This window comes from Callithrix jacchus, chromosome 19 (assembly GCF_049354715.1).
Source record: "Callithrix jacchus isolate 240 chromosome 19, calJac240_pri, whole genome shotgun sequence".
Classification (NCBI taxonomy): Eukaryota; Metazoa; Chordata; class Mammalia; order Primates; family Cebidae; genus Callithrix; species Callithrix jacchus.
In genome coordinates, this window is record NC_133520.1 from 38,550,947 (window position 1) to 38,566,722 (window position 15,776).

Sequence of the window (15,776 nt, forward strand, 5' to 3'; positions counted from 1 at the left end):
ATTCATTAATCAAGTTCATGGAGATCTATGAAAAGACATAGACACACACAATAATAGTGAGAGACATTGACAGGCGTAGTGGCTCACGCCTGTAATCCTAGCATGTTAGGAGGCCGAGGCGGGTGGATCACAAGGTCAAGAGATTGAGACCATCCTGGTCAACATGGTGAAACCCCGTCTCTACTAAAATTAAAAAAAAAAATTAGCTGGGCATGGTGGCGTGTGCCTGTAGTCCCAGCTACTCAGGAGGCTGAGGGAGGAGAATTGCCTGAACCCAGGAGGCAGAAGTTGTGGTGAGCCAAGATCGCGCCATTGCACTCCAGCCTGGGTAACGAGCGAAACTCCGTCTCAAAAAAATAAAAAAATAAAAAAGTGAGAGACATTAACACCAAACTGACAATATCAGACAGATCGCTGAGACAGAAAATTAACAAAAATATTCAGAACCTGAACTTAGCTCTGGATCAAGTAAACCTGATAGGCATCTACAGAACTCTCCCCCCAAAACAAGAAAATATACATTCTTCTCATCACTACATGGCAATCACTGTAAAATTGATCACACAGGCCAAAGTAAAATACTCCTCAGCAAATGCAAAAGAACTAAAATCAGAATAGTCTCTCAGATCACAGTGCAATCAAATTAGAACTCAAAAATTTTAAATTCACTCAAAACCAAACAACTACATGGAAACTGAAAACCTACTCCTGAATAACTTCTGAGTAAACAATGAAATCAAGGCAGAAATCAAGAAGTTATTTGAAACTAATGAAAACAAAGAGACAACTTACCAGAATATCTGGGTTGCATCTAAAGCAGTGTTAAGAGGAAAATTTACAGCATCAAATGTCCACATCAAATAGCTAGAAAGATCTCAAGTTAACAACCCAACATCTCAACTAGAACCAGAGAACCAAAAGCAAACAAAGCCCAAAGCTAGCAGAAGACAAGAAATAAACAAGATCAGAGCTGAAATAAAGAAGACAGAGACATGAAAAATCCTCCAAAAAAATGAATGAATCCAGCAGCTGGTTTTTTTGAAACAATTAATAAAATAGATATATCACTAGCTAGACTAATAAAGAAAAAAAAAAAGAAGCAGCAAATTAACACAATCAGTAAAAATAAGGGAGACATAACCACTGACCCACAGAAATACAAACAACCATCAGAGAATATTATAAACACCTCTATGCACATAAATCTAGAAGAAATGGATAAATTCCTGGAAACATACAGCCTCCCAAGACTGAACCAGGAAGAAAATGAATCCTTGAGCAGACCAATAATGAGTTCTAAGATTGAGGCAATAATAAATAGCCTGCAAACCACAAAAAAAGCTTAAGACCACACGGATTCCCAGCTGAATTCTACTAGAGTTACAAAGAGCTGGTACCATTTCTGCTGAATTATAATATATTTAAATGGAGGGACTCCTCCCTAACTCATTTTATGAGGCTAGCATCATCCTAAATACCTAAATGTCGAAGAGATACAACAACAACAACTTCAGCTCAATATCCTTCATGGACATCAATGCAAATATCCTCAATAAAATACTGGCAAACCCAAGACAATCCTAAGCAAAAAGAACAAAGCTGGAGGCATCACACTACCTGATTTCAAACTATACTACAAGGCTATAGTAATCAAAACAGCATGGCACTGGCACCAAAACAGAGATATAGACCAATGGAACAGAACAGAGGCCTTGAACGTAATGCCACACATCTACAACCATCTGATCTGTGAAAAACTTGACAAAAACAAGCAATGGGGAAAGGATTCCCTGTTTAACAAATGGTGTTGGGAAAACTGGCTAGCCATGTGCAGAAAGCTGAAACTGGACCCCTTCTGTACACCTTATACTAACATTAATTCCAGATGGATTAAGGATTTAAACATAAGACCTAACATCATAAAAATTGTAGAAGAAAACAGGCAATACCATTCAGGACATAGGCATAGGTAAGGACTTCATGTCTAAAACACCAAAAGCAATGGCAACAAAAGCCAAAATAGAAAAATGGGATCTAATTAAATTTAAGAGTTTCTTAAATCCCATTTGTCTATTTTGGCTTTTGAAATAGACAAAAGAAACAATCATTAGAGTGAACTGGCAACCAACAGAATGGGAAAAAATTTTTGCAATCTATCCATCTGACAAAGGACTAATATCCAGAATCTACAAAGAACAAAAGCAGATTTACAAGAAAAAACCAAACCCATTCAAAAGTGGGCAAAGGATATAAACAGACACTTTTCAAAAGAACACCTTTGTGAGGCCAACAAACATATGAAAAAATGTTCATTATCACTGGTCATTAGAGAAATGCAAATCAAAACCACATTGAGATACCATCTCACACCAGTTAGAATGGTGATTGTTAAAAAATCTGGAGACAACAGATGCTGGAGAGGATGTAGAGAAATAGGAACAGTTACACTGTTGGTGGGAGTGTAAATTAGTTCAACCATTGTGAGACTGTGGCAATTCCTCAAGGACCTAGAAATAGAAATTTCATTTGACCCATCAATCCCATTATTGGGTAAATACCCAAAGGATTATAAATAATTCTATTATAAAGACACATGTACACCTATGTTCACTGTGGCACTGTTTACAATATCAAAGACCTGGAACAAACCGAAATGCCCATCAATGATAGACTGGATAAAGAAAATGTGGCATATATACACCATGGAATACTATGCAGCCATAAAAAATGATGAGTTCATGTCCTTTGTAGGGACAGGAAAAAATCTAGAAATCATCATTCTCAGCAAACTGACACAAGAACAGAAAACCAAACACTGCATCTTCTCATTCATAGGCGGGTGTTGAACAATGAGAACACATGGGCACAGGGAGGGGAACATCACACACTGGGGTCTGTTGAGGGGTGGGAGGCTAGGGGAGGGACAATGAGGGTGGGGAGGTTGGGGAGGGATAACACTGGGAGAAATGCCTGATGTAGGTGATGAAGGAATGGAGACAGCAAACCACCATGGCATGTGTGTACCTATGCAACAATCCCGCAAGATCTGCACGCACAGCCAAGAACTTAAAAGTACAATTAAAAAAAAAAGTACTGGCTAACCAAATTCAGCAGCACATCATAAGCTTATCCACCATAATCAAGCTTATCCCTGGAATGCAAGGTTGGTTGAACAAACACAAATCAATAAATGTGATTCACTACATAAACATAACTAAAGTCAGAAATCACACAATTATCCCAATAGATGCAGAAAAGGCCTTCGATAAAATCCAACATCCCTTCATGTTAAAAACTCTCAATAAACTAGGTATCGAAGGAACATACCTCAAAATAATTAAGAACCATATATGCCGAACCCACAGCCAACATCATACTGAATGGGCAAAAGCTGGAAGCATTCCCCTCAAATACCAGAACAAGACAAGGATGCCCTCTCTCCATGTTTATTCAACATAGTATTGGAAGTTCTGACCAGGGCAATCAGGCAAGAGAAACAAAGGGTATTCAAATTGGAAGACAGGAAGTCAAATAATCTTTGTTTGCAAATGGCATGATTCTGTATCTGGAAAACCCCATCATCTCAGCCCAAAAGCTTCTTTTTTTTTTTTTGAGACGGAGTTTCGCTCTTGTTATCCAGGTTGGAGTGCAATGGCGCGATCTCGGCTCACCGCAACCTCCACCTCCTGAGTTCAGGCAATTCTCCTGCCTCAGCCTCCCGAGTAGCTGGGATTACAGGAATGCGCCACCATGCCCAGCTAATTTTTTGTATTTTTAGTAGAGACGGGGTTTCACCATGGTGACCAGGATGGTCACGATCTCTTGACCTTGTGATCAACCCTCCTGGGCCTCCCAAAGTGCTGGGACAAAAGCTTCTTAGGCTGATGAGCAACTTCAGAAAGTCTCAGGATACAAAATCAACGGCAAATGTCACTAACGTTTCTTTTTTGCTTTGAGACCAAGTCTCATTCTGTTGCCAGGCTGGAGTGTAGTAGCGCATCCTTGGTTCACTGCAACCTCCAACTCTCTGGTTCAAGCGATTTTCCTGCCTCAGCCTCCCAAAGTGCTGGAATTACAGCCATGAGACACGGTACCCGGCCAAAAATTGCTAACATTTACATACACCAACAACAGGCAAGCAGGGAGTCAAATTATGAATGAACGCTCTTTCACAATTACTGCAAAAAGAATAAAATACCTAGGAATACAGCTTACAGGGTTTTAAGAATGTTAAATTAATGTCTGGTTGAGTTAACCTCTTTGCTGTGGCACAAGCGGGCCACAGGTATTTTCACCAATTAAGAAGCAGGTTCACTGTACAATAGCTATGAACTTTTCTGAGTACAATGAGACCAAACACATTCATACATAAATCCCATGAAGTGAATTTATTATTTACAAATAGGAAACAAAAGACAGCAGAAGTCTAGGATTCAATATGAACTGCTACTACAAGATCAGGAAAACTATCCAGAGCAGATGGATGGAGTCTTGACTGCAAGTGCTTCACTTGGACTACAACTGAGGGACCCCAGAAAGCAGCCCACCTTGGGTTTTATATCGCAGGATGTGACTTGCTGGACAAGAGTTATAGGTCATTCTGTTTCGAGAAGGGACTGTAACAAATCCTGGGCCATTATAACCTGTTATCAGGATATTGCATTGCCAGCATATTGTACAGTTAGCTTGAGAACTACCAGTAAGACAGGGAGGAAAACTGGGTCGATCTGAGACTACCTAGAAAACTGTCCTGTACCCTTAAAACTGCAGGATCAGGATATTTGTTGTGACAGAGGCACAGACAGAAGCAAGAGAATGTTCTTGTGAGCCGTCTACTAGTTTTCTAGTACCGGCTTGACTGTAGCGTGGCACCTGACTGCTTTTCTTTCCTTTCAACGGAAACTGCTTCAGAGTATTTTCAGTTTCTACATATATAAAGTTGTAGCATGTAATCACTGGCAATGTAGACGATCTGCATGGTTAAAGGAAAGCATTCAGGAGCCCATCAACACATACTGGAGATCACCTAATCCTCCAGAGAGTGCCACTCAATCTTCCCAGGGTTAGCACCACATGCAGTAAGGCCATATGTCTAAGACCATCAAGACCTGCAGTCCAAAGATTAGACTTTTGACATGCTGTTAAGAGCAGTGATAAGAAAAGCCCACACACTTGCTAGGAATTTTGCAATGAAAGCAGCTAAGATGCTCCTTCATAGGCTTTGGCAGGGGCTAATATCAAACTCTTTCTTCCCATTTTCTTTACTCATCAGTGCCTGAACCATGAGGCACCATAGATGTACACCTCATCAGGAGAGTGTACAGGACAGCAGCAAGGGGAGCAGCAGTGCAAGGAACAAACAAGGCCACTACTTCTGCCTGCATAACAGTATCTATTGTCTTGGGAGTGCACAATTAATAATGTTCACATGGCTGCCCTAAGCATACAGTGATGGTGACCAGAGTAGATACATTGACTACAGAGATATAGCCTGATTCTTGCTAATTAGGACTTAAGTGTTAGCTTGTTTATGTGCTGTGCTTTTGTGCATTAATAAGCCAGGGCAGCAAAACTGCCTGCTAAGCACAGGACAAACCTGACAAATGTCATGCTGGAGTGCAATTAAACATTCATGTCTAGGAGATGAGAGCATTTTAGTGGGGAAGAGACGAAAACACCTGATAAAGACCGCAAAACATTGTACAGACCAAAGTGAAAGCCCATCATCAGCTCATGGCTCTGACCCAGGTGACTTCTGATGTATTATGGAACCAGTTAGCCAACAGCAGTTGCAGTTAGATAAAGCTGAGCAGGTGTCCTGCATGATGGTTGGTCCATTCCATTTGCATTGCCAATTATTTCAAGTGTCTCAAGTACCCACTGATGAGAAAGGAATTAGTACCCTAGGTCTACTGGCATCATTAAACATGTGACATCTATTACTAAACAGGTAAAAGCGACATCAGTTATTAGTTACATATAGGAGGATAGTGTAAGCTCCCACAGGCCCAAACAGGGATTAAAGTTGGGAGCAGAGTGGTATAGTATTTAAAAAGTGAGGATGTTCCTTTGTTCCCACAGGAGTATGTGATTGGTTTGTCTGTAGGGAACTGAATCATGTGATACTGACTGGTAAGAACATAATACTATAATATATTATAAACTATAATACCATAATGGTGTAATACTGTGCCCTATCTAATATCAAAGGCATTTATGAAAAACCCAACGCTATCATTAAATGTGACTGTGAGACTGAATCCTTTCTCCCTCAGATTAGTTACAACATTGTCCTATCACAGTTCTCTCTCCTTCATTCAAAGTGAACTATCCAAATAAAAGACAGAAATAATAAAGAGTAAAGGGAAACAAATGCAAAGAACTCACATGAAATGATACTGTATGACAAACCTGATCTACTTAGGAATTAATACCAACTCAGTATTAGCAAAAAATAAACATCTTTACACCAAGAGTATTTTTTCCTTTAACAAAAAAAGGTGGAATGTATTTGATGGACAAGGGAAAACCAAAATTTGCCTTGTAAGGCTTGTAAGGCTAGTAAGAAAATCCCAACAATTGATACTCATTATTCACCAGTTCATTAATCACAGAACAATACATAAAAATTAAACTTACATATTAGAAAAACATCAAAATTCAACCATGAGTACAGCACATTACCAAATGAATAGACAAAAATTCTACCAACAAACTTAAGAAAATATCATTACCTATTAAAATACTATTGCTTAAAGAACATTTAGAGCTCTTACCTCAATATTTCCCTGCAAAATAAGTTGAAACACGTACTCGTTTCTTTAAAAACGAGCATTAAAAAAAAATACTTGCAACTTGCATTACATTTCATATATGTGCATTTTTTTTCAAGCACCACATGATAATCTGCATCAGGCTTTCCACATTAGAAAAACTGCATTTATAGCATTTCTTTCCAGTGGGAGTTTTCACATGACTTTTCAAGTAAATGTTAAAACTGAAAACATTCTTGTAGTTTCCAAATACTAGTTTTAATCCTGTGTACATTCTTGCATTTACAAGTTCCAGCTTCATTATGCATTTTCATATGTCCTTGAAGGGATATGAGAGACATGAAAGCATTTCCACACACTGGCAATCACAGGGTTTTTCTCAGGAATGAGTTTATGTCTTCAAATGAAATAGAACTGAATGCCTTACCACAAGTTTACATTCAAAAGGCTTTTCTCCACTGTGGGTCCTCCCAAGTCTTCAAAAAAAAAAAGAAAAGAAAAGAAAAGAAAAATCTGAAGGCTTTACCACATCATCTTACATTCTTAAGGTTTCTCTCCAGTGTGAGCACTTTCATGTTTACGAGTGAAAAGGAAAGAGTAAATGCTTTATCACATCTTACATGAATAGGGCTTTTTCCCCCCCAGTGGCTTATGTCTTTGAAAAAGAACTAAGATAACTGAATGCTTTTATACATTTCCTTTTTTTTTTTGAGACACAGTTGTGCTGTTGTTATCCAGACTGGAGTGCAATGGCACAATCTCAGCTCACCGCAACCTCCACCTTTTGGGTTCAAGCAATTCTGCCTCAGCCTCCTGAGTAGCTGGGACTACAGGTGCGCACCACCATGCCCAGCTAATTTCTGTATTTTTAGTAGAGACGGGGTTTCACCCTGTTGACCAGGATGGTCTCGATCTCTTGATCTCATGATCCACCCGCCTTCGCCTCCCAAACATTTCTTACATTCATAAGGATTCTCTCCAGTATAACTTTTTTTTTTTTTTTTTTTTTTGAGACAGGGTCTCACTCTGTCACCCAAGAGGCTGCAGTACAGTGGCAGGATCTCAGCTCACTGCAGCCTCAACTTACCAGGCTCAAGTAATCCTCCCATCTCAGCCTCTCAAGTAGCTGGGACTACAGGCATGTGCCAACAGACCTGTCTAATCATTTTATTTTTAGTAGAGATGGGTTTTGTCACGTTGGACAGGCTGGTCCCGAACTCCTGACCTCATGTGATCTGCCCCCTCAGCCTCCTAAAGTGCTAGGATTACAGGTATGAGGAATCACACCTAATTTTTTTTGGAGACAGGGTTTCACTCTGCCACCCAGGAGGCTAGAGTGCAGCGGCAGGATCTCAGCTAACTGCAGCCTGAACCTCCCAGGCTCAAGGGATTCTCCCATCTCAGCCTCTCAGGTAGGTGGGACGAGAGGTTTGTGTCACCATGCCCAGCTAATTATTTTTTGTAGAGACAGGGTTTCACCATGTTGCCCAGCCTGTTTCACACTGTTTAAATCCGGGCTGGTTATGAACTCCTGGGCTCAAGCAATCCACACACGTTGGCCCTCCCAAAGTGCCAGGATTACAGGCATGAGCCACTGCACCCAGCCTCTACATCATGACTTCTTTCATGGCGAGTAAGGTGATTGGAACGAGTGTAGGCTTTACCACATTTCTTACATTCATAGGGCTTTTCCCCAGTATGAATTCTTAAATGGAGGTGGAGGGAATTGAGACGGCTGAAGGCTTTACCACATTTCTTACATTCATAGGGCTTTTCCCCAGTATGTATTCTTAAATGGAGGTGGAGGGAATTGAGACGGCTGAAGGCTTTACCACATTTTTTACATTCATAGGGTCTCTCTCCAGTATGAATACTTCCATGGTAACGAAGGGATGTGGAACAACTGAAGGCTTTATCACATTTGGTACATTTATAGGGTCTTTCTCCAGTGTGAGTCCTTTCATGAGTTTTAAAAGAACAAGAAAATCTGAATGTTTTCCCACATTCCTCACATTTGTAGGGTTTCTCTCCAGTGTGAGTTCGTTCATGTATTAGGCAGGAACTGGAAGCAGTGAACGCTTTACCACACTGTTTACATTTATAGGGTTTTTCCCCTGTGTGAGTTCTCCGATGTCTTTCAAATGCACTGAGAAAATAAAAAGCTTTTCCACATATCATACATTTATAAGCTGGATTTCCACTGTGCATTAGCATGTGTCTTGTAACACCCGGAACAGAAACAAATAATTTCCCACAGTGCTCACATTCATATTGCTTCTCTCCATATGGTTTGTATCCTGAGTGAGCTAGAATATGCCTATTAAGAAGGGAATGATGTATAAAGACTTTTCCACAAATACTGCATTCACATGGTTTTAATCCAGTAGGAATGTTATTGTTCAGATGAAGATTTGGAATTTGGCTGACAACTTCTCCATATTGATTACCCTCTTTTCTTTCACACAGTCTCTGTACCATATGATTTCTGTAAAAAAAAAAAAAATGACAAACACATTATTATTGTTGGATAATTTTATACTTATTAATAGGTCTTAGACTTACATTGCTACCAATATCAGGGAAAATGCATTTTTTTGCCATGATTGAATTATTTGAAAGTAAATGGGTTGACTACTGAAAATGCAGCTACCACCTGCATGGCTGTGACCAAAACAGTAATATTCAGATACACAGTTTTGTAGTACTGTTTCCAAGTAAACTGTTTCCAAACGCTACATTGAAGTAAGTCACATTTTGGGTGAAACTTTTCTAAAAGTAAATAAATTTCAAGTGGCTCTTATTTGTTTTGATTGCTTATTTTTAAGTTCATGACTTGCTGAAATTCCTTCAGAGGACTTTATTTCCTCTTCTCAGTGCAAATTACCTTATATCTTTCCCAGGTTTTTTGAAGTAATCTTCAGTATTCTGGTCTTTCCATTTGTTTCCTAAAATGTACACCCATAAAATTATGAATTATTAGAAACTACAGAAACATTACTAGAGTTAATGTTCACTGTACACAGTGCCCACGCCTGATTTATTCACCAAATCATTCCCTTGCCACATTCCAAATCATAAATAGCACTGATGACCAAGAAATGCTTCTGTAAGTGAGTGAAAGGTATTGTCATTCTTACCAACAATAGCGAGGTTCCTGCAGGTTTCCTCCATCACTTCTCTGTAGAGGTTCTTCTGAGAAGAATCTAACAAAGCCCATTCCTCCTGGGTAAAGTTCACAGCCACATCCTTAAAAGCCGCTGAGTCCTAGAACATCCAACACATGTGGATAGAAGGATGGGTGAGACTGATAGCACTAGGAATCTATACTCAATTCATAAGTTGTTTACATGGTTCTATAATTTCCAAGCATTTATTCTATGACTTGTCACAACTCGTACTCTGTTCACACATACTCCCTCCTACAGAGCAGTACTAATGCTAGAACTGAACTATTCAAAAAGGAAAGAGCAAAGTAGAAAAACCAATTTCATTAGAGAATCCAGGGAGTAAGATGCACTGCTAAGCCACCCCTTAATTTCACTTTGTACATGTCAAGTATCTGTCATAATAAAGTCCTACCTGATGTGCATAACTGAATTAATACTAGCAGTCCTGAGACTACTACTTCTTAAAAATGCCTGCTCACCAAGTTCAATCTTGGTATTAGGAACCTACATTTTGAAAAGGATTCTACCAACTTAAGTAATAAGAATGACTCACTGCATCTAAATGGTTTATACAATGTATTTGCCAAACCTTTTTCTGCTAAAGGTCTATTATCTTGTGTCACTGCAGTGGTGCTTAGGGAACCAGACACCAAAACACAGTCTGAACACTAAGTGCTTACTGAGTTTCCTCAATAGGCAATATTTTACATATGCTGTCACTTCTTAATTGGGGAGTTGAGCCCATCCCATGTGATTACACCAAGAGAGAACAGGTTTATTAAATTTACTTCAATAGTAAATAAAACCAATAATTGATATTTAACAATACTAATACAATAATTTTTAAATTTCTATTGCACAATGTCAAGGCAGATGAAGTAAGAGGAAATATGGCACGTTTTTTAAAATGACATTAATGTCACCAAGATGTCACCATTTCCAGATGCTATTTTTATGAAATCACATAAATTCCCAAATCGGGCTTTTTTAGGCAAGAAAACTACTTTTTCATACTTAGTAAAAATGACAATGTCATCTAACATATTTCTAATATTTTTCAAACAAAAATATTCACAACAGTACAGTAGGAGAGAGAGAAGCAAACAGACCAAAGGAAAAAAGTCTTCAATGACCCAGCATTTACATGGAAAGTTGATTAATAATAGCAGGCAGTGCAGAATAGAAAAAGAAATCACATGCACTTTAAAACATGAGGCAAACCCAGCTGGTATCTACTTGGGAAAATGCATTGCATTCTTCTCTATTACATGAATAATAATCAATATATCCAAATATGAAAGATAAAATCAGAAAACTTTCAGAAGTCACAGGAAGATTTTTTAATGAAAGATTAGGCAGAATCTTTTTTATGTAAGAAAAAAGCGATAAAGGAACTGACAAACTCAAACATATTAAAATTAAGAGAATAAAAAGAAAATAGAGTGGGCCGGGCTTGGTGGCTCACGCCTGTAATCCCAGTACTTTGGGAGGCACGCTAAGGTGGGCAGATCATCTGAGGTCAGGAGTTCAAGACCAGCCTGGGCCAACATGGCCAAACTTCATCTTTACTAAAAATACAAACATCAGCTAGGCGTGTTGGTGGGTGCCTGTAATCCCAGCTACTTGGGAAGCTGAGGCAGGAGAATAGCCTCAGGAAGGCAGAGGTTGCAGTGAGCCAAGCCGAGATCACACCACTGCCCTCTAGCTTGAGCAATAGAGACCCTGTCTCAAAAAAAAAAAAGAGTAGAACAAAAATCTGTAATACATGCAATACTGAAGAATTAGAGTGCAGAGTAAGATGAATAAATGATTTTAAAATAAGAAAACATTAATAAGCAAAACACACTTAACAGAAAATGAGAGACTAAATATGTAAAAGGTCCATCTACTTAACTATGAGGAAATAGCCACATAAAATGTCAAATGAATGTTTGACACTGATTAGAACGAAAAGCAAGTCAGAGAATCTCAAGTGATAATGACCATAGGCAAGCAAATAAAGTTGTGCATGAATAAGGAAGTCTCTGGCACACGTCATCGCTGTTTTTGGTAAAGTTACCACAATCTACAGCCCAGTAATTTTTCTCTGAAATCCAGAGAATTTATTGTGCATCTGTACTTGGGCACTGACATAAAATTATAATGGTATTCCTTCCAAAAGCAAAAAATAAACCAGAAAGAGCACAAACACCATAACTATTGCAATAAATGAGGAAACCAGCCCACAGCTCAGACACTAGCAAGTGTGAAACATAATAAAGTAAGGAAAGCAGGATAACCTTTACATTGCAATTCCATTCATACTTAGTTATTGGAAGTTCAAAGGAGGCTAAACTAAAAGAACACTGGGTTGTGGCAAGAGAAAGATGGTAAAGTTGTGAAAAATAGCCAAAGAATTGGGATAGTGGTCATGCAAGAGGTGAGATGAAGATGAGTCTGGGAGGGACCATCAGAAAATTAATGCTGCTCTTTAAATTTCACTAACATTTAAAGAAAAGCTGGTCTGCTCAAGACCCAGTCAGGGATCCTGATAACGATTCCAAAAATGTTTTTATTATTACTAAAACTTATGAGAAATGCAATTTACTTATTTATTTATTCATCAATGAATAGCTTTAGGGGTCAATTGGTTTTTGGTTACATAGGTAAACTGTATAGTGATGCAGTCTGGGCTTTTAGCGCACGTCACCCCAAGTATGCAGTGTACCCAATAGGTGAAAATGCTTTATTCATTTACCTCTGACTATAATTCACGATAAAAATTTAAACCGTTAATTAAAATTCAAAAACCCCACAATGTATATGTTTGTCCTGTAATGTGGTGATCTCAATTTCAATTTACAGATTTTGCAGACAAAGAAAAGAAAGCAGCAGAGCTCAAAGCAGCAAGTCTCCAGCAATCAGCAGGTCAAAGTACATGCTGCACGTCAAGCAGCGGCGGGACAGCAAGTCAGAGCAAGAGAAGACAGACCCATAGGGTGGCGGGCAACACAGGTCTACAAAAACTTAAACTGTGATTAGGAATTGCATAAGTTTGCGAATTAAAATTTCCAGGGTGCCCAGTTTCAAGGGTTCCCAAAATTTATGAGCTTTACCTCCAGAAACACTTCCAGACTCTCAGAGTAAAGATCACAGAAAAATTACTTCCTGGTTCCAGAAAGAAGAAAAGTAGCCATTTTCAAATATGCCCAGACAATTCTGTTCTTTCTAACAGTCCTGTCTTCAAAGGATACTATTTCTCAAAAGCTTAACCAACCGACTTTTTACCAGAGCCAAAGATCCTGGGGTAAGAAAAATGCCCAATTCCATCTCCCTCTAATTTTCCTGACTCAGTTAAAAGGACTAAAGGCTGAGAAGTATTTATGAAGTGCTATATCAATATCAGCAGAATACACATATAAGACCAGAACCCAACTAAAAGAACTGTATGCCTCAGACTTTATTTAGGAAGTCTGTAAGGATACATCGGTAAGTGGGTAACACTGAGGTAAACATGTCCAGAAATACACAATGTACCAAGACTACTGAATCATGAAAAAATAGAAAATCTGAACAGACCTACTCTTGGAGATTGACATAATAATCAAAACCCCACTCAAACAAATACAAATCCAATACCAAACAGTTTCATTGCTCAAATTTAGCTAACACAAAGAAAAACTAATACTAATCCTCCTTAATTTCTTCATAATTCATTGGCAGAAACACTTCCAAACTCATTCTGTAAAGCTAAAATTGTGCTGACATGAAAAATTAGCAAACACTAAAAGAAAGTTAACACAAATATCCTTTATAAATATCAATGTTAAAATCCTCAAATAGGCTGGGTGTGGTGGCCCATGCCTGTAATCCCAGCACTTTGGGAGGCCGAGGCAGGAGGATCACAGGTCAGGAGAGTTCAAGACCAGCCTGACCAATATGGTAAAACCCCATCTCTACTAAAAATACATTAGCCGGGTGTGGTGGTGCACGCCTGTAGTCCCAGCTACTTGGGAGGCTGAGGCAGGAGAATCTCTTGAACCTGGGAGGCACAGAGGTTGCAGTAAGCCAAGATCATGCCACTGCACTCCAGCCTGGGTGACTGACTCCATCTCAAAAAAATGAAAACAGGCAAGGTGCGGTGGCTCACGCCTGTAATCCCAGGACTTTGGGAGACCGAGGTGGGTGGATCACGAAGTCAGAACCTGGCCAAGATGGTGAAACCCTGTCTCTACTAAGAATACAAAAATTAGCTGGGCATGGTGGTGGGCGCCTGTAATCCTAGCTACTCGGAGGCTGATGTAGACAATTTCTTGAACCCAGGAGGCAGAGGTTGCAGTGAGCCAAGATCACACCACTGCACTCCAGCCTGGGCAACAGAGTGAGACTCCATCTCAAAAAAATAAAAAAATAAAATAAAATGAAATAAATCCTCAAATGAATACTAGAAATTATATTTGGCAGTATATTAAAAAGATTATACATCATGACCAAATGAGATTAATCCCTAAAATGCAAGAGTGGTTCAACCTATGAAAATCAATGTAATGCACCACATTAGCAAAATGACTTAAACACCATAATGACCTTACTTGACACAGAAAAAGCATGACAAAATATAAGACACACTTATAATAAAAGCATATGACAAACCAGTGCTAGAGGAAAACAACCTCAATGTAATAAAAGCCATAAAAACAAAAAAACAGAAAAAAAAAACAGGAACACCACAATCAGTGGTGAAATAAAAAAGGGTTTTCCTATAAGAACAGGAAAAAAAAAAAAAAGGTACCTGCTTTGATCACTTTGTTCAAGGCAGTGTAGAAAATTCTAGCCATGAGCAACTATGCAAGAGAAAAAGGGGGAAAAGGAAGAAGAAAAGAAATGCATCCACACTGGAAAGGAAGACATAAAAATTATCTCTGTTTACAGTAATCATATATGTAGAAAATCCTGAAGATTGCACACAAACATAAGAAAAAATACTCCCAAATATTTGAAACTAATAAATTTAGCAAAGCTGCAGGATAAAAAAGTCAACATGCAAAAACCAATTGTGTTTATATATACAAACTGAATAATCTGAAAAGGAAATCCATACCACTAACATAATTGAAATACTACTCAGAAAGTAGGCAAAATATTTGTACATTGAAAACTACAAAATTTTGAAAGGAATTAAAGATACAAATGACACGCTGTGTTCATGGGTTGGAAGACTTAATTTTGTGAAGATGTCACTACTACCCAAAATGATATGCAAACTCAATTTAATCCCTGTCACAATCCCAATGACATTGCTTTTACAGAAATAGAAAGCAACATCCTAAAATTCGTATAGAATACCAACAAAAACCAACAGTCAAAACAATTTAAAAAGCAAAGTTGGATGTCTCACTCTTCCTGATTTCAAAACTTACTCAAAGTTACAGTAATCAACACAGTGGTACTGCCAGAACGACAGAAATATACACAAAGGAAATGGAAAAGACAGCCCAGAAAAACACCCTTAATATGATACACTGATTTTCAGCAAGGTACCAGGATCACTCAGCAGAAAGTCTTTAGAAAAAATGATGCTGGAAAAGTGGATATTCACATGCAGAATTATAAAGTTGAATTCTAACATTACACCATATCCAAAAATGAAATCAGAATGGTAGCATGTCATGGTGGTGCACACCTGTAATCTCAGCTGCTCAGGAGGCTGAGGCACAAGAATGGCTTCAGCCCGGGAGGCAGAAGTTACTGGCATCACTACACTCCAGCCTGGGCAACCGATTGAGACTCTGTCAAAAAAAAAAAAAAGAAGAAAAGAAAAAGAAATCTAGGGCTAGGCATGGTGGTTTACACCCAT

At 38.7% G+C, this 15,776-nt stretch overlaps 1 protein-coding gene across 6 annotated transcripts in view; it reads right to left on the bottom strand.

The window, feature by feature from the left end:
• Positions 1-4,373: 4,373 nt before the first annotated feature.
• ZNF669 (zinc finger protein 669) overlaps positions 4,374-15,776 on the bottom strand; it is a 47,385-nt gene continuing 35,982 nt past the window's right edge. For all 6 annotated transcript variants that reach the window (XM_035280924.3, XM_078357086.1, XM_008985652.5 and 3 more), the window contains 3 exons: positions 9,911-10,037; positions 9,658-9,718; positions 4,374-9,258 (listed from right to left, as the gene is read on the bottom strand). In XM_035280924.3, the coding sequence (XP_035136815.3) occupies positions 8,352-9,258; positions 9,658-9,718; positions 9,911-10,037 (1,095 nt within the window). In that variant the 3' untranslated portion in view covers positions 4,374-8,351. The remainder of the gene's footprint in view (positions 9,259-9,657; positions 9,719-9,910; positions 10,038-15,776) is intronic.